Source organism: Schistosoma haematobium, chromosome 6 (assembly GCF_000699445.3).
Source record: "Schistosoma haematobium chromosome 6, whole genome shotgun sequence".
Classification (NCBI taxonomy): Eukaryota; Metazoa; Platyhelminthes; class Trematoda; order Strigeidida; family Schistosomatidae; genus Schistosoma; species Schistosoma haematobium.
In genome coordinates, this window is record NC_067201.1 from 9,477,113 (window position 1) to 9,502,908 (window position 25,796).

At 34.3% G+C, this 25,796-nt stretch overlaps 1 protein-coding gene across 3 annotated transcripts in view; it reads left to right on the forward strand.

Moving 5' to 3' along the window:
- Positions 1 to 19,588, forward strand: part of WC2_14 (blue light receptor) — a 66,514-nt gene extending 46,926 nt beyond the window's left edge. For all 3 annotated transcript variants that reach the window (XM_051216810.1, XM_051216809.1, XM_051216811.1), the window contains 7 exons: positions 1,574 to 1,942; positions 4,204 to 4,535; positions 7,036 to 7,200; positions 8,276 to 8,385; positions 12,159 to 12,625; positions 13,189 to 13,207; positions 14,715 to 19,588. In XM_051216810.1, coding sequence (XP_051065425.1) covers positions 1,574 to 1,942; positions 4,204 to 4,535; positions 7,036 to 7,200; positions 8,276 to 8,385; positions 12,159 to 12,625; positions 13,189 to 13,207; positions 14,715 to 16,824 — 3,572 coding nt within the window. In that variant the 3' untranslated portion in view covers positions 16,825 to 19,588. The remainder of the gene's footprint in view (positions 1 to 1,573; positions 1,943 to 4,203; positions 4,536 to 7,035; positions 7,201 to 8,275; positions 8,386 to 12,158; positions 12,626 to 13,188; positions 13,208 to 14,714) is intronic.
- The last annotated feature ends 6,208 nt before the right edge of the window (positions 19,589 to 25,796 follow it).

Here is a 25,796-nt window from a genome sequence, read left to right on the forward strand (position 1 = left end):
AAAATAACTTTCGTTAATGATTGAGATCAACAATGACTACCTTTAGATGAAGCTGTCCGAAGTTACTAGCTGAAGTCATGTGACGTGAAGTTCAGACATATCAAAAGCAAGATAATCATTATCATCAGTGCTATTGCGTAACTGTTAAGTTTTTGTAGTGAATTTATTGAACTCAAATGTATGGACCGATAAGTTTTAACTGAATGTAGTCGAATAACATGTGATACGAAAACTAGGTCAAGCAGGAATTCCCGTCAACTATCTCCAACCACCTAATATCTAAGCGACTTGATTGATAGAATTCTATCAGTGATAATGATTACCTAAACGTAACATTAGCTACTAATCAGTAATTTATTTATGGTAGGGGACAAGATATTAGCGTCACAAAAACGAATAAAGAGTATTATGGAAGAATAAAAAAAGACGTGGACAGTACAGTCAGTAAATAACCAAACAGAAATGATGCCTGATGAAAGATGCAACTCAATTAAGGATACTCCAGAGAAGACTTCTTGTTAAGACCATTTCACAATTATGAAAAGTATAATAACACGGCCGCCAATCAATCATATCTATTAGTGTTTCAAGTTAGTGAGTTGTACCATCACTGGGGCTCCGACCATAGAGTTGTGATACATCAACTAAGACAAATCCTAGTCCTATACAGCTATATTTCATACCATGATACTATGTTATAAACTAATCACTTCGCCACTTTTTCACCCAGTCCTTCAGGGCCTTCAGGGTTAACAAATGATACACGATATGGTAGTCGGTGGAATAGCATTCGTAAAACGTGGCCATTTCACTCGAATTCGGTGTTTTAAGGTGGTGATATTAATCGAACTACTCTGTCAAAATACATATTGTCGGACCACGGTATTACTAAAATATTGTTCCCAATGGATGTGAGCTATCCTTTATAGACAACAGTGATGGAACATAGAAAGAGTGAATTTCACAGGAGCAGCGAAATTGCCGAATGATTAACCCACTACATATGTAGTTTGAGTAGAAAACGATAGTACACACTAAATATCCCAGCAAATTATTCGCTTTATAAACTAGACTTATTCCTTTATCCTAATATTTTTATCAATGCAAATATGAGTACTTGATTTCAGGTGAGCAGTTTCTATACAAATGTATAATCTTGTGGCAAATATTTAAATATATCATAATATCGTGAATTGATTGAAAAGTCATGAGTAGTCAGATTTTGGACATGTCTGTTGGGAAACAGTTACCATCAAAGACATAAAATTATCATCGCACTATATCGCTAATTGGTTGGTGTTAAAATTGTACTACTAGACGTCGGCTCAATGGTTCTAGTGGCTAAGTGTCATCCACGAATCCTGAATGTTCTGGGTTCAATCCATATTGGCACCTTATTGGTTTTCAGTTCTGAACAGTCCCATACTAGAACGAAACAAATGTAAAATGCTTTCTGGTTTCAATGGTACCTCAACTGGAATAAATCTATAATGAACACAACATACAAATAATTAAATGATCTTTTCCCTTTGAATACATTCATAAAATAAAATATATTTCTTTCCATCTACAGGTCCAGAAAACCCATTCTTGATAGCACTCTCTAGTGTTCAACTGAATACTACGGATTCTTCATTCAGTACTCCTAAATCAGCAACAACTGTTTCTAACACTACCAGCAATACTACTAATATGAATAATACCACCGGGAATAATAGTCCAGACAGTAATACTAATCACTATAAAGATATATTGGATCTAATAAAGAAAGTCTCTTTATCACCACAATCGGAGAATAGAACAACTGATCATAACCATAACAACGGTAATGACTACATTATTTCAAGAGATCAAATTAAAATTAGTTTTGTACTTCGTCCTGTAGACAAATATTATTCAACTGAAGATAATCAACATCAACATCATTATCAAAATTATCAAAGTGAGATATACCTAATTAATTCATTCAGTAGATTTTTTGCCTCTAAATAATACATTCATCATAGACTGGTCACAATAATCAGAGATCCTAGTTTTAATTCTTACTGAAATCAGTCATAGTTATGAATTTCATTGAGTAGTGAGAAGGAGGAATGTCACATTGAGATTAGACAGCTATTCAACTGTTTTTAGTTTTCAAATAGGTGTATGTAGAAAAATAAATGAAACATGACGAACAACAGAAGCTATTTTGGGGGACATTATTTCACTTGATTCAAGGTTTGTAAAGTAAATTTAGTTTTATCCTCAAGTTATACTACCAATCACAAGCTGTCGTTTACTGCAAGATCCACTGCTATACTCTTTTCCATTTCAAGCTATTGTGATTTAAATATAACTTTCTGCACTCTGTTTTTCTACCCTAATGTTTAGTTTCAACATAATTGCATTTTTCTGGATACTTTGTGCGTTGTGGTCATGTTAGTCATCTGTTGATTCACGTATCTTTTTACACTTATCTGAATCGGAAATCGGCAATCAGGAATCGAGTAGTGTTCCAATTGACTCGTCATCTCTCTCGCTTTGCAACTAATAAAGTGATAGGAATTTTTTCCGTCTCTCTGCCTAAATTCGTTAGTCTCAATTCGGAAACGCGCATTTCTAGCCACAAGGTTGAACTAGTCAACCTATCGTGTCAAGACCTTAACCTAGATCGAGACAAATCTTCCCCTGTAATATTATTAGGTAGACGGGTCAAGGACGTAACAAAAATATTATCAAGAATGATTTATTATTATAGTACTATTGTAGTGAACAAGAATACGAGTGGGGCAATCGAATGTATTTGAACATGAAATTACAGAATATCTCACTAAAATCTAAGAATCATACAGTAAATACTTAATTTGCAAAATATCAATCAATTGCCTCAAACTTGACTGTTCTTTTGCAAATATCGGTTCATCGGTTCATTGTTCGTGCATTTCATACCAATTGCTTTCCGTTCCCGTTGTTCTGTTCTCGATCTTCTACTGAAATACATTTTATTCCTGACCATCGTTATATACTAATGTGGATATAAGTAGCTCAAACCATGCTATTAACAGTCGAAACTTTTATAATAGTATGGTTATGAAATAAAACTTAACCTATATACTGCTGCTAGCTGAAGAATTAAATTTTTTTTAAATCAGGAAATGTTCATCAGCAATTCCTTGATTATATTTGTAGATTATACAGAAAAGTACATACTTCGAGATCGGTTGGTGTTTAACCATTGACGATGATACTGTGACTGACAATCACGGTAAATCTCGAACTGATTAAAGTTCTTATGAGAAATAAATCAGTGGATGATTCCCTATTCATGTTTTAAAAGTAATTCATTCGTCTTGATTTCTTGGATTCTGTGCTTGGTGACTGATTGATTTTACAATAATGTACACATTCTTAACAAGTTTTATACTAGGACAGAATAATTGTGTAACGATTTTTTTTGCTTTGAATGGTTCCTTACTTCTCTTGCTCAATTCGACATTAGTTTCTTTATTAAACCTCTCTTCCTAATTTGCCTATTTGTACGGCAAAATTATTTTAACCAAATAAAGAATATCTGCTGAGGACTTGTATCTTCCCGTAATTGATACTAAAGATTGTAATTAATTAGTTTCTATTAACCTATATGCATTCTAAGCAGATCACCTCGATATTAACATTTAATCACTAGCTTTAATCAGGTCGCATATTGGTTAGCAGTGGAATACAAGACACGCGTTTCACCTAACTTGAAACTTGTCAGCTGCTGTATATCGTGTTAACATTTGGAGTAAAAGGTATTGGATTCGAGTAAGTCTTAATGTGAACATCAACATACTGAGATGTGACAAGTGCATCCAGCCGACGAGTCCTAAACAGAAAAAACTCACATTGTAGTTACCCACTGCTAGACATTATCCGACTTTAAGAATAAAGAATCTTGCCTTAGATTATATTCAATAAGTCATATGTACTTGATTGATTCTATCTCTTAGAATCAGTTATACGCACAACATATGCATGCATATCTCAATCACATCAATCATATTTTAACTCCAACACTGAAAATTATAAACACGTTTAAATATATATGTACATATGCTAAGCGTTTTCAACGAATTCATTTTCATAAGTGAGATAAACATGATTATTCACTTGTCTGTTGTTATTTTTCCATTACAAAACACAAAGATATGCATATAATTTGTAATTTTCATTCCTGATTAGAAGTTTCAACAAAATCTGATATGAAATCTACAGAATATGTGAGACAAGAACGTGGACGTTCCACATCGAAATCATCTTCAGCATCAGCATCAAGAAATCGTCGAAATGATATGACACAAAACAATAATATGATGACTAAATCCAGTATATTCTTAAACCATAATAATACAAATGTTAGCAAACAAAATACTAGTACTAATGTACCATTGCGTGGTGCAATTAGTACTAGTTCACTTCAAATTGGTACAGCACAAGAAATACAGTGTGGGCAAATTTTTGGACGTCTACCTGAACAATGTTGGCCTGATTCTCAATTACCGGAATCTTTAGTGGTAAATTAGTTATCTATTTTTTTTAAAGCTGTGCGATTTTTCTATCGCTAGAGATTCGAATCGATATCACGTAGTATATTGCCAGTCAGACCAGTGACCTGTTTCTTGAATGCATACATTAACCAACGGACGACAATCAGGATCTTAACGCTGATTAGTCCTCGGCTCCTCCTAAAACGGAAGTAGGTAGGAAGCAGATTAGTTATCTATGGTTAGCGTTTTATTTAGCAAGGTTGTTTTCTACGTGGTAAGGTTGCTAACCCCATCCCCAACCTTCCTTCTTTATCCGAGGTTGGGACCGGCAGTAACCCTAGAAGCACTACAGAAGGAGTTATTTCTCTATGTTATACAATTAGATAAAAGCTCGAATTGTATGAAATAATGTCTGACTACACAGGATAGCACACCAATAAGAAGACACACTTAAAGCACAATTGTACCAGGAGTGGTGGAGGGCGAAACAAGCAGTACAAGGTTAGTCAGCGATAATTAAAGAATAGCACTAGACCCATTGAAAGTTTACACAATAAAGGGAACATTTAACTGCAACAATAATGTTGTCTACCAATTATACAGTAAAGAGGTAATAATAATCCGGTAAATAGCACCGAGTTTCAACTTTCCCAATATTCGTCCCGTCATAACAATTTCACTAAAAATTTAAAATGAACAGTATAATTTGACGTTCATACACAAATTTTCATTTCAGTATTCATCTACTGATAAGATAATTACCAGAAGGGGATTGTGGGTGTGGGATCGTGGACGCGCACTGCTGAGGAGTCTCATACTAGGACGAAACGGCCGTCCAGTACTTCCAGGTTTTCCATGGTGGTTTAGCTTCAATTGACTCATGATTTCAGTCAGTGATAAGATAATTATTTGAAAAAATAGAGTTAACCTCTATTACTATTCGAAACACATTTTATTCAGAAATTGTTTTTTCTGATGGGACACTATTTGATCATCACTATATTTACTCGTTGTATATAATGAGAACTGCAATTAATCAATCTCTATTGGGATGTAAGGAGCTTTTGCAAATTGCCTCAATATAAACTTTTTGTAGCATGTTTGACAAAATAGATAGAATACGTCTAGCAACATAATCCCGGCTAGCTCATTTCTACCTATTTTGGACAAATCACGTGGATAAACTTGTAACCCACAGTGTTGATGTGGATAATGAGATTGGAACCAAATATGCTTCAAATGAAATGCTGATACTTTATACACTGAGCTACTGGGTCTGGGTGGTTTTACAATATCATGAGTTGATTAAAGCTAAAAATGCAAACCATTGGATGCCAAATTAATAAGTTAAGTGCCAAGAACTAATCTGGGTTCATTTCACGGTAATTTCATGAGTGAACACTTCTGGGGATCCCTAGGTTACGATGAAACAGCTGTCTGTTTGATGTAAAGCAAAAATGAAGCGGACTATTGAGCTATATTGTGATCCGTGTAAACATGACGCTGTTGTGTAAGCAATTATATATCCTAGTGTGATTATTAATTAGATCGCTTTCTATTCACAAAAGGACGCAGTGGTCAATGAAAAAATAATCAGGTCTCTAACACCTATCGGTCTTTCAACTCTTTCCAACCTATTGTCCATTAAGAAGACTAAGATACAAGACATTCAGTTTGTTTTGTACTCTTCTTAGTCATGATTCAAAAATCATACAGTGTTATACCTAGTTTATCTGATCACACAGCAACACGAATCGAAAATCCTGATATTAAAAAAACTCATTCATAATTGGTACAGAGAAGACTAATAGAAAAATAATTAGTTTATGATCATTCTGAAACAATTAGACATATAATAATAATTTATGGGTTGAATGAAAACTAACGAATAGGCAAATATAAGATCAAGGTAACAATTACACGACAAAATTCCAAACAATGATTTTACATTGAAATCATGAAGCGAACAATATTAGACCACCATTAGAAACCTGAGAGCACTGGTCGGTCGTTTCGTCCTGGTATAGGGCTACCCATCAGCCGGCACCCACGACCCCGAACGTGAGGATCGAACCAGTCTCCCACATGGACACCCAACACCCAGACCACCGGGTTAGCATTCAACGGTCCTCAGTTCAGCTCCCGCATGTGGAGTCATGGGTGCTGACTCCTGGGGAGTCTCACACTAAAACGAAACTGCCATCTAGTGCTTCCAGGTTTTCAACGGTGCTCTAAAACTGATCGGCTCATGATTTTAATGAAACTTAACAAACTTCACACCTGCATACTAATATTTTTTTCATTGAGTACCTTCTTAAGTTTAGTCTTTCCGAAATTCACTTCTGCATGAAATCATTACTTACTAGTGTCGAATGTTTATCCAACTAACATTAGTTTGTAACTTAACTGTAATTGGAATTAAAAGTAGTGTGCTTTTACCGAGTTTTTCTCTTTTCTTGTCATCAGTAAAAGAAAGTAAATGGTGATAGTTTTCTTTTTTTGCTATTGTTACCTTCATTTTTAATAGAATCTATTTGCTATTGTATATTATAATGGGGTAAATGTTGAAGGAATATTTCGACGTACAGCTGTTCATAGTCAAATTGAATTGATGAGAGCACGTGTAGATGAAAATATTCAAATGATTACACCGAATAATTGTAGTCCAATTTTAGCATCGTGTGTTTTAAAGGTGAGTTTACGTAAATATACAGTTATTATATATACATGTGTACCTGTGCAGTATGTACTACTTGTGTTGACAGAAATAAACACCATGTAGCAGCAATCGGAAGTAAGTTGCCCTCCAGAAAACGATTGAATTGAAGAGAAGAGAAAGCGGAATGAAGAGCAATTGGAATAACAACAGAATTGACAGAATCATGGAGTATGTATTGGACAACTGAAGGAAAATGTGCAAATAATGTATTTCATGTATGATTTCCATATTTCAAGAAGACATTGTGTACTTTTGCACACAGTAATAAATTAGTTTACCTCACCTGAACTCTCGTTTACTCCACTTGTATGTATGATTACTATAATTATTATTGCGTTCGACGGATGTAATTCATCACTGATTGACATTGATTGAGGTAGCACTGAAATTTCGAAGCTCTAGATGTTTGTTTCATTCTAGTATATGTAACAGTGAATACAACAGTAATCACCAATATCATTGGTTGTTCGTCACACAATGTTACAAATGATGTAATGTTGAGAATGATCACTGTTGCTCATCAATCCAGTGAATTACTAGTTAAGTGTGCTCTGAAAGATCTAGGAATTTTTAGTTTTGATGAATCCCATACGTAGATGAGACAGCTATTCATTATTTGTGGGTACCACAATTGATGTGAGAAAGTGATGAATGTCATCTTCAAATGTGTCATATGGTCGTGTTGTGTTCCCAGTAATAGTCTGTGCTTAATAGTCAGGGGAAGATTGAGAGTCGTCTCAGTATAATTGATAACCTTGAGGTGATAGGTTGCTTAATACAATCTTGAGACCTGTATCGCATAAGTTCTATTTGTGACTGTTCGGAGAGAAAAGAAACTATCGTACCACCAATAAATGACCTAATCGCTTCGGCAACAAGAGAGAAAGTTCGGTGGGGAATGCTCGTGGGCGACCAGTTTTCCTTCATTAGGGGCAACAGGAGTACGTATTCTATTTCTTTCTTCATAATTAAAATGAAATCGATCTGTATTAATATTCATTTCAATAAGAGCATTTTCTTTTTTTCCTTCTTTTTTCTTATATAATAGAGGTTTTTCTGTGAAATACCTGGTCATTTGTTAATCGACTCTCATTGGGATGAGTGGGCCAGTTTAACTGAAATTAGTTCAGCATCAGAACGTTTACAGGTTCTTGAAAGGTTAGAGTTGATTTTTTTCTAATTTTTTCTTAACTTTCCATTCCAAATTTATGACCGAAAAAAAGACACTATAACTAGTTCGTTTTTGTATTGGTTGTCTGGGTCTTCCAATTCATGTTTAGGACTGCAATTGATCAGTTCCTCTTATTAGCATATGTGCATCCTGTGCGAATTGCTTCTATATTTCCATTAAATCACAAGCATTATAAACAGAGACTGATGGTATTATTAAATCTTGTTATCAATGTGAAGGCTAGACTTTAGTAGTTCCAGACCACGATGAACATATGAAACCGTAAAAAAATGAACAGACACAGCCAGTCACATATGAAGCGAAGTGAGCGAGAAACTATGTAAGCTAAATCTGCTAATCACATCAAAAGATGAGGTTGCAAGTATGATATTAATTAGAGACTTTAATAGTGAAGATGAATACTAACGGAAGATCTATTGGACAAAATTAAACCCCAATAGAAACTTGAACTGTAACCGCATAACAATTAGCTAAGTAGATCATCATAGTGACTGGAAAATTCAACTAATCTCAATTAGACCGCCTACTCATATATGTAGGAATGCTGTTTTTGCTTTGCTAATCCTCGCCTGAAGTCAGACATCGAAGTAACTAAAAGCATGCTTTACCTTCTATTCAAAAAGACTTGGGAGGAGGAACAAGTGCCTATGGACTGGAAAGAAGGACACCTCATCAAGATTCCAAAGAAAGGAGATCTGAGCAAATGTGAAAACTACAGAGGCATTACACTACTGTCAATACCAGGGAAAGTCTTTAACAGAGTTTTGCTGAACCGGATGAAAGATGCAGTAGACGCCCAACTTCGAGATTAACAAGCTGGATTCCGAAAGGATCGATCGTGCACAGACCAAATTGAGACACTACGGATAATCGTCGAACAATCAGTTGAGTGGAACTCGTCACTATACATCAACTTCATTGATTATGAAAAGGCATTCGACAGTGTAGATAGGAGGACATTATGGAAACTTGTTCGACACTACGGAGTTCCTGAGAAGATTGTCAATATTATCCGGAACTCATACGACGGACTACAGTGCAAGGTCGTGCATGGAGGACAGCTGACAGATGCATTCCAAGTAAGGACCGGAGTCAGACAAGGCTGTTTACTCTCTCCCTTCCTCTTTCTTCTGGTGGTCGACTGGATTATGAAGATCTCGACATCTGAGGGAAAACACGGAATACAATGGACAGCTCAGAATCAGTTAGACAATTTGGAATTCGCAGATGACCTAGCCCTCCTATCACGTACACGTGAACAGATTCAGATAAAGACAGCCAATGTAGCAGCAGTCTCTGCATCAGTAGGCCTCAGCATACACAAAGGGAAAACCAAGGTCCTCAAATTCAAAGCGGAGAACAGCAATCCAATCACCCTTGATGGCGAAACTCTGGAAGATGTAGAATCCTTCACATATCTGGGAAGCATCGTCGATAGACATGGAGGTTCAGATGCAGACGTAAAGGCGAGGATTGGCAAAGCAAGGGCCGCATTCCTACAATTGAAGAACATATGGAACTCAAAACAACTTTCAACCAATATCAAAGTGAGAATCTTCAATACGAACGTCAAGGCAATTCTACTGTATGGAGCTGAAACTTGGAGAACTACAACAACCACAATCAAGAAAGTACAAGTATTTATAAATAGCTGTCTACGCAAGATACTCAACATCCATTGGCCGGATACCATCAGCAATAGCCTTCTGTGGGAGAGAACAAACCAACTTCCAGCTGAAGAGGAAATTAGGAAAAGACGATGGAAATGGATAGGACATACACTACGCAAATCGTCAAACTGCATCACGAGGCGAGCCCTAACTTGGAATCCTGAAGGAAGGCGGAAAAGAGTAAGGCCAAAGGACACATTACGTCGGGAAATAGAATCAGATATAGAAAGGATGAATAACAACTGGGAGGAGCTGGAAAGGGTTGCCCAGGACAGGGTTGGATGGCGAATGCTGGTGAGCGGCCTATGCTCCTTCACGAGGAGTAACAGGCGTAAGTAAGTAAGTAAGTACTCATATATATAGTGAACGACAACATAAGTGGGGTCGGTCTAATGTATTACAGAATCTCTTGTCAAAATCTGAGAACCATACAGTAAATACATAATTTGCAAAATATCAACCAATTGTCTCAAACTTGACTATTCCTTCTGCAAATGTTAATTAATCATCTCAGACTTCACTGTTTCTTCCTTTCCATAGCTATCATTCACTGTTGTCGTTTTCTTTTCTTCGATCTTCTTAATTCTCTGTCGTCAGGTATTTCACTTTCGACTGATGATACATACTATTTATATCTATTGACATCAGTAGCACACACCACAATATGTATTTAACTTAAGTGGAAAAGGTGTCAGAAAGGAATAATCATATAACTCAGTAAATTAGTTACATTTTTCGATGTTAGAAGTCTAATGTTATGATATTGTAGATTGTATTCATACAGTAAGTTATTGGTTCAATAATGTCAAGCGTTATTGAGTTTCATTTTCGTTGGACTTTGATAGTTGATCAGTATTTAGAGAAATATGTCAAAGCAGTTATATGGGCATGGAATTTTGATTTTTTTTTTAGTGTATAATCAATTTAATATATGTTGTCTATAGGCAATGGAGTTGAGAGGTCATATAAAGTAGGTGGGGAATGATTGGTCAACTCTTTATTTGATCTTCATCAATAATTCTCCAGGTTATGATTAGTTGTTGTTAGTGATGAAAATTGTCTTGATGTTGGGCAGTGAATTTTGTGTGTTGATCAACAGCATTCGATAAGCACTTAAGACTAGGCAAACATTATAGTAGCCACCTTAGTTTGAATAAGTTAGTCCCACAGAAGGTCTATCATATTCTGCTTAGCTTAGCTATAACGTGACGTAGGTGAAGTGTTCCATCTGCTAGCCAAAGGACAAGTATATTATGCATCAGTTCACTCCGTTCTACTAAATGGGTGTAAAACATTATCATAACGAATAGTGAATATTTGTGGATTGCTAGTATTCGATCATAGATACTTTCAAAGCATTACTCATATATTTTGAGACCAACTACTTCCTACCTCGAACGGCGATGTTTGTTGGTGTAGGTCTAGGTTGGAGAAAACTAGCGGCGGCTAAATTAACACATGGCATCAGTTCATGAAATCATTGACTGTTGGACTGAGCCATGTAAGTAGGTGTAAACTAGATGATTGTGGTCCTCACGAATATTGTAACCACTGGTTGGAGATGTTGAATAAAATAGCTTAGAATCGCTCGTTATAGCACAGATGCATACACTGTTAGTCTTTCTGTAGATCTTTAGTCCTGAAATCTCTCTGTACTTCCTTTCTATACCTAATCCTTTTTAGCATTATTGACAATGTTATTACTTTTACTCTGGGATTTGTCACGATATTTTTTCTCTGTGCTAATGTGGTGCGGCAACTTCAGCTGTTGCACACATCTACCAGGTTCTACGTTGTAAATGAGTGAGTTGAAGCATCTCAAAATCAGAGACTGAATGACTGGGCTTCGAATCCACTGTGGAGCAACTTTCTCCTCAAGGTTACTGATATGCCCTAAAAAATTGACGAATGTCAACTAGCATACAATCTAGGTTCAGCGTTTCCAACTGACTACCTCTAAGGACTACCAGTTATTTGAGTATTTTCTCAAAAATTGCTATTTGCTACTGATGAATACTTTCTATGAGCATATATCTCTTTTCATTTGATTCGTATATATCAAATTTCAGATTGATTCGTAATCTTCCCAAGGTTAATCAGACATTATTGGCCTTGCTAATTTATTTACTTGCACATATTCGTGATAATGAAGAAATAAACCGTATGTCAGCTAGAAATTTGGCGGTTGTATGGGGTCCAAATTTAATTCAACGACCAAATTCTCCATTAGCATTATCTGATTCTATGATAACGACACAAATTATAACTTACCTGTTGGAACCGGCAGTAACAAATTTCTTATTAAGCACTAGCAATGTTAAGATGGAATTGAATCAACACTTTTCAAATATTTGGGGAAATTTTCTAAAAGACTCTAATAATAAGACAAAAGTTCAAAACACCACTACCACATCAACAGCAACAACAAATACTGACTCATCAGATGATGATAAAATTTCTAAACAAGATTCTGATTTCCATTCTGAACGGAAAACAGCGAAACAACATCCTTCACGAAGAGGATATTCTGTTTCAAGTAAGTATTAAGAGGAATGAAATGTTATAATTTGATATTTGTGTCAGCAGTGTATAGTTAGATTCTTGACCGAACTGATGCCCGAATTGGGATCCTAACCTGACCCCATAGTTTAGGTAGAACTTTATCACTGAGAAGTTCAGGTAGCTACTGGTCTCCTCTCGGGCTGAGAAATATTTACAAATGATTGGCCACTAAGTAGTCGTCAATGTCACGTTTTTTTAGGTTTTTTCATGCTGATAGGATTCTATCGATTAAGCGCATAGTTTCCTGTCTATTAGGACGTAAATATACTCCCTCACCAAAAACCGACACAATCCAATAACAATCAATAGTAATAATAAAGATAGGAGAATGTATAACTCATCTAACACCTGTCAGATTATCTACAAATCTGACTAAACAAACAATCAATCATTATCATCCTCGTTCATACATCATATTCATGATACTATTTAGTATAAGACTTGACTTTTTATGGTAAAAACTATGATACAATAATTTTATTCACCTACTTTTTTTCTATTTTCTATTTTATGTACATGAATTTTGTAAATATGAAGATATACCACCACAGATAAGGTGAGTTCTATGGATTATATTCATCAATGTATATACCATTTCCCTTGGTTAAACTTAAATTACATTTCAAGTACTAAACAAAATTTTTAAAAAAAACAGAACATCAATAGACAAAACGAATGGCAATTTATTGTTCTAACTAGGTCCTTTCATTAATGAACAATTTTCTCACCTCTTCCCCATTTGAACTTCTCAATTCTGTTGAGTGATAATAATCTTATTTTACAAGTAATGGAATCATTGTTTTAAGATATATATTACATCTAAACTGTTGTGCACTGATTACATTTTTAATCATGATAACATCTACTAATCAAGCTTTCATATATTGCTAAGGCTAACAAAACAAAAACAAACAAAAAAAGAATACCCACAGTCGTTTCAATATCCATTGAAGATTATTTCTATGGTTTTAAAAGTTGAGAGTTTTTTGCTGCCATACGTGATGATCTTAAGTTTATTCCCGTGTGAGGTCGAGAATGCTAATTGTTCAGGAGTTTCATATTAAGAAAACGAAGTTTCCTATCGCAACCCAATTTTTAAATGAGGTAAACTTGGAACAAATGCTATGTAAAAACTTTAGAACTTTTGTTTAAAAAGTTTACAGTTAATCAGCTTTAACTAACTAGCTTAAATCCTACGGAGTTGAAGGTCGTCGACAGGAAACCCTAGACTTGGGTTTCATGTCAAATAGGTGTTTTGTGTTTCCTGGTGTACTCAATCCAGTGTCAACCGGTTTAACAGTATTATATGTTGCCACTGACCTATTCAGGTGGCAACTGACCTCCTGTAGGATTGAGATGTATTTACGATTAGTTGACCACTGAATGGTAATGAATACCGTGTTTACCTAGCTGATCAACCTCGGGAGAGATATTTGTATAAAATGGAAATCTGGTCTGGTATTTCCAAGTTTTCCCTTTCTAATAATAATTCAATTATTTTTGTTACATTGTTGTTGGGGACGTTAGATCCTCAGAACTCACTTGGGAAAGGACCTAATTTTGTAATTTTATTTAGAAAATTTGAATTTCTTCGTTTTCGCGCCAAAGGCGCTATTGTCACCTTCATGTCGTATTTCCCACTGGGAAATATCTTGAATGCTATTGGTACGTTGCGTCTCTTAGTATGCTATTTCTTAACTCTCCCCAAGTACGGTTTTGCACTGTATATATACGTTTTGAATTGTGTTTGTTGGGATCGCTCGTTTCTGGCTGTTTTGCAGAATATACTTCCCATTCCAAGCTTGGGACGCATCAATAGCTAGCTTACTGATCTTTGATCACCGAGTCTTGTTCTCGTTCGCAGATTAAGTGAATTCGTGTTAGCTTCGAACCTAACAGTTGTGGAAAATATGTATGTAAGAAAAACGGTTATCCTACTGTCAAACAATTTTATTTTACTTTAGTTGAATTCCACCTCATTACTGAATGTATTTTTTTTTGACAAATTGTAACCATCATCTTCAGTTCCTACTGTTTTTATTTATCTCCTCTCTTACTTCTAGTTCTCTGGAAGTGGACAATTCATTGATGAATGAAAAATTAGGTAATTCATTATTGAAAACAAGTGAACAACATCAACATACTGAACCGATAGTAGTAAATAATTCTTCTTTAAATTTATCAATAAATAATAAATCTAATCATCAGTTAAACATGGAAAACCCATCACAGTCATCATTAATGAAACGAAGAGGTGCTGGACGTATGCATAAAAAAAAACATAGTTTTTTTAATCAATTAGCATTACCTGATCAAACAGGACCACCTAATTCTACTGGTAAACTAAATAAACAAACGAATTGTTTATCATCAACAGATTTGATTGCAACAGAATTAAAAAATATTATACGATCAAGAACTACATCAAGCATAGTATTACCATTATCATTTTCTGTAACAGCTACAACAACAACTTTAACAAATCCATCATTAACTTCAACAGTATCAGTAGAGAAACAAGAATCTATGAAAAAGACAACTCCTTCAACAACAACAACATCATCATCATCATCATCATTATTATTATCTAGGCGTTCAAGAAACACATCTTGTCCGCCGAGTACAAATAAAGCAACAGTTTCTAATGATAAATTTAGTATTCCTTGCCCATTGCCAAGAAATCAAATTAATCTGGAAGCACCACCTGTCCCATTAAGAGGTCAACAATTAACACATCAAGATGTTCGATTAAAACTTGCCAATAATAATAATAATAATAATAATAATAATAATAATAATAATAATAATAATATGAATCTGCCAAAGAATAATTCTAATCACTCAAAACCAATCAGTCATAATAATAATAATAATAATAATAGTAATAATCGATTACATGACGAAACAAGAATGCCGACTCCCACTCCCAGTACTCCAACTACTACATCACCTATATCACGACAACAAAAACCATTTCATCGTAGATTTCGGTCACAAACATCGACCATTGAAATACCAGATGTTACTTTACTGCATACTGATACATATAGAATGCGACAAAACAAACTGAGTACTACTGCTACTACTACCGCTACTACTACCACTACTACTAATAATAATAATAGTAATAGTAATAATATTACTTATAAAAGACAACTTTCCATGGACTGTCCATTTAGTTATACTCAATTATTTTATGAACCATTCGAAAATGATCTATCAGTAAGTAGTCATGCTACTACTACTACTACTACTACTACTACTACTACTACTACTAATACTACTACTACTACTACTAATAGTGGTAGTAGTAAAACAAATGAGTCTACTGCACCAATTAAAATTATTTCAGTATCGTCTAGTAGCAAAGAGAGTGTTCCATTGAAACCTCATAAAAAATCATCATCTAACCATAGTACTAATGATTACTCTATCAATGATGGTAATAATCATACGACAAAATCCAGTAAATCAATCCATTCGTCTACTGATCACCGATCACGTAATAATAATAATAATAATAATAATAATAATAATAATAACAGTGTCAATAACAATATAAATACTAATAATAGCAGTATGCCACGATCAGAAAGTGATATGAGTATGATTTCAACAGATTCTTCATTATTATCCTTTTCATCCAATTCATCATCATCTTCATTACGTAAACATAATAATAATAATAATAAAATAAGGGACGATACAACCGATATTACCACAGGAATTCCATGTCCAGTTGTACATCGTCCAGAATTTAATACAACCGGTTATATTACTAATACAAAACGTAAATTCAGCCAGAATACAATACAAAAATCCAATTCACCTCAATCAATTAATGATTATAAACAATTGAATAAATCCACATGTAAACATCCATTATCATCTCAACCATTTATTACGCCATTACACTCAACAACAACATCTTCATCGTCATCATTTTCATCATCACCATCACCGACATCATTTAGTAGTTCAGATATTGGTTATGTTACATCACATCATGAAAATTTAGAAAATATTATTCATGAAAATAATTCTAAAATATTAATTAATTGTGTGAATGATGAAAATCGTAGTAGTGGTACCACAGTTAGTCGAATGAGTTCACATGCTTCAACTATATCAAGTGGTTCAGTGACAGTGATTTCAACATCAACAGAAAAATAATTATTATATTATTTCAAGTAGTTTATTCTTCTTTTTTTCGTTGTTTTCTTTCTATGTATCGTTCCTTCCTATACCCTATATCAATTTAGACATAAAACACAATTCATTTGGAATTACATAACTGTAATATGATATATATGAATTATTTGTATGAAAGTCTATGAAATCATATATTGAATGAATATGAGATGATCATCAATCTATGCTTATTGTCATTCACATTTGATTGAATTAGAAACTGGGTTTTTTTTAAAAAAAAACAAAAAGAGTACAATATGAAATAGAATACTTCATATAACAAAATTAACCATTCATGTATATACGTACAGTATACATGAATACATTCCACCAGTGATGTATATCCATATAGTAAAGAGAGAGAGAGAGAGTGGGAGAGTAAAAAGGAGGAAAAGAGACAATATTCCCTTACTTTTAACATTAAACATTCCTTTGTTTCCTTTTATTTCATTTAAATTTGCAAAGATAGACAATCATTAATTAATTTTATTCATTACGATATCCATATTGATCAATCAATCAATCAATCAATCAATCAATCAATGAATTTTGTCTACTTTCAAAATGATAACAATTGGTGTAATAATTGATTTTTAATACTTACTACTGAATTGTATTGATTATTGGTTACTTTTCTTTTGTTCCTCTTTTATGTACATAATATTTGGTATTTATTTTATAATTTGTTTACAGCATACAATATTAGTTTTGTGCTTCTCCTTTCCTAACGTGTCATTATTATTATTTTTTTGATCGAAAAAATTTCAATATGGAGATTTATAGAGATTGTAGTATTTTCACAATTGAATTCATCAATCGATCTAAACTAGATCACTATTGAAAACACGGAGTCACTGGACATCCGTTTCGTCTTACTATGCGACTCCTTAACAATACACATCTTCGATCGCGCTACACGATAATAGAGCCATGAATTTTGGGTCACATGGACGGACGCTTATTCTTTAGACCACTGGTCCGGTATTTAACGGTGTTAATGTTTACTAGGACCAAATGGCCGTTCAGTTCTTCCAGGTTTTTAATGTTGGTCTATCTAAGATCCGTTCATGATTTAACAACCTCTACAACTCCTTACTGACCATTTTGAAAATGTTAGCCTCTTTGGTAAGTTCACTTAAACGAATCATAAGATTATGGAGTCGACTGATCACTAGAGTTCGGTTATGTTATAAACAAGCCATTCGCCTTGGCTTTCATCATTTAAATAAATGACTAAAAATATAACCGGGAAAATCTCATTTCTACTAGTTCAGTATAATTTCTTCTATTCCTAGTAAACAGTCAGAAGATGAAGATAGCAAGCCGATAAGCATTCTACAGTTATGAATCTCAAAACGTAAAGAATTGTTACTTTATATCACGTGACATATCACCAATCAAAATAATGAATCTAATGGGGTTTATTATATGTCCATAATTTACTCTATGGCTCAGTGTCTCGAATTTTGCCAATGCACATCAGACCATGACTAATAACCTTGAGTCAACAGCTAGTTACTATTGATTCACGATTCCATGGATTTTCTCTGCTTCGCCCTTGATTATAAAAGTCCACAATTGGCTCCTACGATATTTATGTTTCAAAAAGACGTGGTTTATAGACAGACATACCGAAACGCATATCACCATAAAATGAACAACAACTATTCTTGAACAAACCGAAAGTGACTGTAACTTGGTAAGAACGTAAATGATAAACTGCGGACTGATTAAGAGTAGTACATTGTATAGTAGTAATTGATCAGTTAACCGAAAGCCTATGAAGAAAAGAATATATACAAGTATAATAATCTAGTGCTTTCATAATTATATATAGCATATATAAATATATATGGTGAGAGAGAAAGAGAATCCACAAATTAATTAACATTCCTTCAGTCTTTGTCCTGATTTAACATTTACATACATTAATTACCTGGTCACAATACACCTCAAATAAGAAATCCTGATTTGTATAAAATCAAGTTTCGTGGATGATTTTAAAAAGAAGGACGATGAGTGGTTAATAAATTAATGATAATTCTGAGATGATGAAACATTTATAACGACAACTAATCACCCAAATGAAAGTTTATCGTGACGACGGACCACGGGTGAACTCGAGAAAGCTGTAGGAGGCTCAGGAGGAGCCGAAGATATTCCATCTAATCTTCTTTTGGAAAAATATTCTTGAATTTCTACGTGTAGCTTCCCGATTGGACAATGCTAATAACCCCTTGTATGCAGATTGGAGGACTGTAGTGGTGATTTCATTCTTACTAAAAACTATAAATACCTGACAATTTTGTACTATAATTGACACTGTCTGAGAATAATATCCCTTTCATTAGTCTTCTGTCTTTTCATTGCGACTTGGAAGGGTTCTGGCGTTCTAGTGCTCACGTTATACGCGGTATATCAAGAACAACCTTCTAGATATAACATATTTAGGGTAATATGAAGACATTATCAAAACAAATGATTTAGCAACCATACACTAGTGAAATATGTAATAATCTATCCCACCACTCTCACATATTCACATCTATATAACAGGAGTCCGTGACTTCTTCAACTCATCTGTATGAAGATGGTTTTTGATACAAAATGATATTGATAAGATGGTCAATCATGAGCCATTTGAACCTATGACTTTTTATGATATTGAACCCAAGACTTTCTACTTCTATGATACGTATGATAATACTTGATTTTTTATAAAGAAAAATGCACCACTAAAAATGTGAGATATTTTCACTCTGATGAGGAGCTTTCATTGATCAGTTAAGAATTATTGGAAGATGATTATTCGCCATCAGAAAATGTCTCAATAAAAGCTGATACTGATCAAGTTAAACTGTTTAGATTATTTGCATTCATGTAAATTGAATTATACAAAACTTTGTCATGAATCGTATCGTAATTTCTTGTGTAAGTTTATAGGTTCAATTCGCAATGGATGATTGAATAAAATCAAAACGAAACTGCCAATTTAACATCTATACTTATTATTGATCATTAGTGAGATGATTCTGTGGTATTGCACTGATGAATCCCTCGCCGTGGGTTCGAAATTACAGTACACATTGTTGCAACCAGCAAGGTAGGTTTCTGAATTTTGAAAAAAAGCACTACATCTGTCATTCCTTTCAGAAAAATTATTGCTAATTAATGTGAATGAATACGTTGTTTAAATTGAGAGCTTCCCTAATCAGATACTCTATATTATCTAGCGTAGAATAAATTAACCTTTCATTCAAGTACCAGCATATATCGTGGCAATAAACACATATATATATTAGAGATATTTGATGAATTGACATAAACTTATATACAGTCCAATAATCTCCACAGACTACACTATACTAATAATAATTATGTGATTACTCTTGACCAATTTCTAGTGATAATTCACAGTTTTATTGTGAAGCCATTGTCAGGGTAGCCTAACCATATCGGTTGTGAAACAGTTATCCACAAGCGGCATCAACATATGCTTGTGAAACGAGATGCAGAGTTTTTGGGTTCTATCTTCAGTCTGGTGGGAAACTTGCACTGTTGAGCTTTCCTATCTAATGATGAAAGAACTATTCTATGCTTCCTGATTACCAATGATTGTCTAAGGTGAATTCTCCATGTAAACTATGGAGTTGATACAAGTTAAACAAGAAACTTGATAAGGTATAATGTATATGTTTTAAATCAAATTCGTCATTTCAGACAGTGAACAGAATGTTCAGAGTTTAAGCTTAATATGCGTAAAATTTATTTTAAAAAATCCCACCATGATTTAATTAGAAACGTTAGGACAATATCAGTCAGTATATGTTTTGTGAATTTTGTTTATTGATAAATCTTCTAATTGAACGCTGTTCTAGTAACCCCCAGGTTAGATCTACACAGCAACTTGAACGCGAGAGAATAAGCGCGAAATATGGAAGAACGACTTTACTCCAAAGGTTCGTTTATATACAGAAAATCTAGGGTTTTTATAGTATTTTAAATAACCTTGAGTTTCAGGAAAATTTTGGAACGCTACTAAACAGAGTAGCAGTATAGTTAATCATCTAATTAGAAACTCGACATGTGACTTTTCACTTTCAATATATTTCTGGCAAAACTTCTAGTGAATTTTGATTAGATAAGATGCTTCTCAGTGTTTTTAGAGCCTATGTTGGTCGTTATCGAAGAATTTTCTGGATCTCCCCAACACTGTGTCAGCTACAATTTTTCATATATTCTACTAATATTACACAATTTGAAACTGTGTTATTAGTTTATTCAAGGAAAAAATCTAAAATTCCAGTATGTTGTCTTCAGTTTTTCATGAATTCCCACTGAAATATGACATATACAGTGAAATTAGAAAAGAAATCGCTGTACTAATAATTAATCATTCATAGGCATTCATTTTATTCATTATAATAAACTTAGACACAGGAAAGTATTTTTGACAAAAAAAAAGATTATACAGCATTACAGCAAATTCCTTATTGTTATAACTTGTGTCCTTGTGCCATAATAATATATAACGTAATGATACCGCCAATTAGAGAACAGTGATTTATCGGTCGGACCATTGACACGTAAACCTGTACGAGTAGTCAAGAGTTATTGTCAGTCTTTTTTCCTGCCTAGCCCTGCCTTCGCTATATGAATCATGTATTTGAAACATACTGGGTTTATATACAAATCAAACAGACCATATCACACCACAAAATAGGAAATAACATTCGTACAAGATTTAGCCAAAAGTGGCTGTGAATGTGGGAGACACTAATTAATAGACTGGGTATAACTCAAGGACAGTAAATCGTATAATAATAGTCTCTGGGTCAAAATAAAGCTTATAATAAGAGGAACATGAATATAGATAGTTTAGCTACTTAATAATTGTACAATAAAAATATATGTATCAGTATGGGGGTTGTGGAGATTGTTAAGTTTTTTTATTAAGATCATGAATCAATTGATGCTAGACCACCGTTGGAAACCTGGAAGCACTGGACGGCCGTTTCGTCCTAGTATGGGACTCCTCAGCAGCGCACATCTAGTTGGTTAGGCGCCTGGCGCGAGACCGATAGGTCCTGGGTTCGAATCTCGCGAGGAGCGGGATCGTGGATGCGCACTGCTGAGGAGTCCCACACTAGGACGAAACGGCCGTCCAGTGCTTCCAGGTTTTCAACGGTGGTCTAACATCAATTGATTCATGATCTTAATCAAAAAAATATATGTATTGTATTGCTCCATAAATAGTTCTCAAAAGTTACCATTCATCATTCTCGTCGGGATATAACACTTATCATACATTCATGTAACTTGTGAATATTCATCAAAAATATGTGTTTAATTCATTTCTACTATGATTATTTGTTAGTCAGTTATACAACTGTTTGTTGACGTTTCTGACCAGGGTACTATCACTGTGACATTTTTATAGCCTAATACATAATTGATGCATAAATTTCAAAGACAAATAACCTCTCACTTCTTTTATGAATAAACAAGAAGAAATCTATAGCGACCATCGTAGTATTCATATCAGTAAATTTCAATATTAAGCATAGCTAACATTTGTATGCCTCTCACTAAGGTATGTCATTACATTTATTGTAAGCTCTGTGTGGATTAGACAAATGATGATACAGAAATTTGAGCAGGACATCATTCGATGAGAATGTACATAAAAAGTATATCCATATAAGTTTTCAAGAATATCTTTAACAGTTTATGACCTGATACGAATATTTTCGTCCGTCTATTAAGTAAGAAACAAAAATTATTGTTTATGACATTTTCCATTTACTTATGGTCAAATGAACATTGTATTCATTTATAAATAAAGATAATATATTTGTCAAATCCCAATGAGTAGAAAAATTTGATTTTCTGACGTTTCGTGACTTAATGTAGGCCGCTTCTTCAGAGAACAAACAAATGTTAGAAGGGGTTTTGTAGAGATTTTAGTAATTTCAATAGTTGAAATCATTAGTCAGTTGAAGTAAGGCCACCATGAAAAACCTGGAAGCAATGGACGACCGTTCCATCCTATTGTGAGACTCCTCGGCAGTGCGCATCCACAATCCCGCCCCCCGCGAGATTCGGACCCAGGACTTATCAGTCTCTCGCGCGAGCACTTAACCATTAGACCACTGAGATGGTCGGCACCCAACGGTGTTAATGCCTAACTTCAACCGATCCATGAAATTACGCCGCCGTACACCATTGTGTTCAGTGAGCTGGTATCTCGCAACAGACCTGGTTGAACTCCAGTGGTTAAGCGTTCACGCGCGGGACTAATGGATCCTGGATTAGAATCTCGCGGGGGCGGGATTGTGGACGCGCAATGCTGAGGAGTCCCATACTAGGACGAAACGGCCGTCCAGTACTTCCAGGTTTTCCATGGTGGTTTAGCTCCAATTGACTCATGATTTCAGTCAGTGATAAGATAATTATTTGAAAAAATAGAGTTAACCTCTATTACTATTCGAAACACATTTTATTCAGAAATTGTTTTTTCTGATGGGACACTATTTGATCATCACTATATTTACTCGTTGTATATAATGAGAACTGCAATTAATCAATCTCTATTGGGATGTAAGGAGCTTTTGCAAATTGCCTCAATATAAACTTTTTGTAGCATGTTTGACAAAATAGATAGAATACGTCTAGCAACATAATCCCGGCTAGCTCATTTCTACCTATTTTGGACAAATCACGTGGATAAACTTGTAACCCACAGTGTTGATGTGGATAATGAGATTGGAACCAAGTATGCTTCAAATGAAATGCTGATACTTTATACACTGAGCTACTGGGTCTGGGCGGTTTTACAATATTATTAGTTGATTAAAGCTAAAAAAACTAGATGTTCTGACGTTTTGTGACTTAGTGTAAGCCACTTCTTCAGGGTCTAAATAAATAACCAAGTCAATATTAATCCAAGTTTAAATAGTACATACGGAACAACACGAATATTATGTGATCAGTCAAAAAGCAGGTCTGGATAAATCAATGACATGTCATTTCGGTCAAGGTGATTCATAAGCGACATGTATGCAAATTTGTGTATATGTAAGTGTGAACTGTTAAGGGTGAAAAATGTGTGACCTTTATGGTGAGACAGGATCGATTTTAATTTGTGAGATAATAGTGTGAATTGTGAATAATATCGGACTACGTGGCTAGGACAGATAGTTAATGTATGATGTATGGTAAGGCCTTCTTTTCTATTGAGAGCAGCAGGATTAAAAATTATGTGGAACGCTTCAGCTACTCTCCTTTCTTTGTAATTGAAAAAGCCTTTTCGTAATATTTTTACATTTTTGATGTCGAATTGTTGGTCGTTGAAAATGTCATGAACTGCTATTGCTGATTTAATTTGAAGTCTATCCAGTTCTACGGTATTATTAGGAGGTTTCTTTGTGTACCTAATATGTTCTTTGGCACGAGTCAGGATTTCGCGTGATGACTCTCCAATATAGAATGCATCACAATCGACACAACCTAATTTGTAGATGCAGTTCCGTGTTGGCATGAATGGGATTACTTTGATGTTCAGATTTAATTTTCAACAGAATTTTATGGCATGACCATACTATACTGACGATATTCAACGAATTTGGCTTGGCATTGAGATTGATCAGTCAAAAATAATCAATCAGAATTCAATCTTCTTGCAAGAGATCCAGAACATAGAAAAATCGTGAACTCACATAGGATTAAGAGCTTTAAAATGATAAACGAACCTATTAGTGCTAAATGTCCGTAATTCAGGCTAGATATCATAGTTACGCAGTCAAGATCTAGCCTAATCCTTGGCTCTACATTTAGTAAATCCCTAACAACCTTGAAATACCTAGCCCCCAGCTTCCAGCCCTAAAATTCGTAAACCTTAACACCTAACTCTATTACTCTTAATCTAAACACTCATTGACCTTGACAGTTCATTATATAAGGAAACCATTATCCAATCCTTTTGAAATACAAAATATAATAAAAATCATGAGTTTTAATAACAAGCTATTCGTTACGGCAATTTAAATTCGCTCATTGGCCAGCTCAATTGTGATTGGTCGATCATGGCCCCAGGTATTACCAATTTCACTTGTTTTTATAATTATCAAGACTAGTTCTTTGCTGCTTCCAAAATATGAAATAAAAATTTCACCTTCGGTGATCTTTTATGACATTCAAGTTACACTACTAACTAATTGTTAGTAGCAAAATTATATCAGATACTTTTTTCACCGGTCTTTCAAGCATCCGATTGAAATTATCATGAATGTTTTACTGATCAATAATTGATTGCAATACATCATCATGTAAAATTTTCTTGAATTTTTTTCATTGAAAATACGACAAAGATCAAAATATACTGTTGAAAACGATATATATTGATGATAATGTAAGATTCATCTGAAAATGAATTCTGTATTTTATTTTGTGTACATTAATACGGGTGTGAGTATTTCCCACGGGTGAACTCAAGGAATCTTTAAGAAGCTCAGAAAGAGCCACAAATATTCCATCCAATCACCGTTTGGAGGAATATTGAAAAATCTCTGCATGTAGCTTCCTTATTAGACAAATGCTAAAAACCGTTGTATGTGGATCGGATAACTATAATAATGATTTTATTTTAATTAAAAACTATAAATACCTGAAAGTTTGTACTAAATTTGACACTGTTTGGAATATCATTCCTTTCACTTGTCCTCCGTCTTCTCATTTCAGACTTGGAGGATCCTAGCGTTCGAGTGCTAAAGTTGTACGTTGTATTTTAGAATCTAACCTCTAGATATAACAGGGGCTATTAATTTAAATGCGCGTATAATCGTATGAGTATCTTTGTTTATGTGTATAATTTAACCTTCAAAACACCTATTCTTGAATACTTCTAACTTTCACGATCGAAATACTTCGAGGAATTGCGGATCGATTTGGAAATT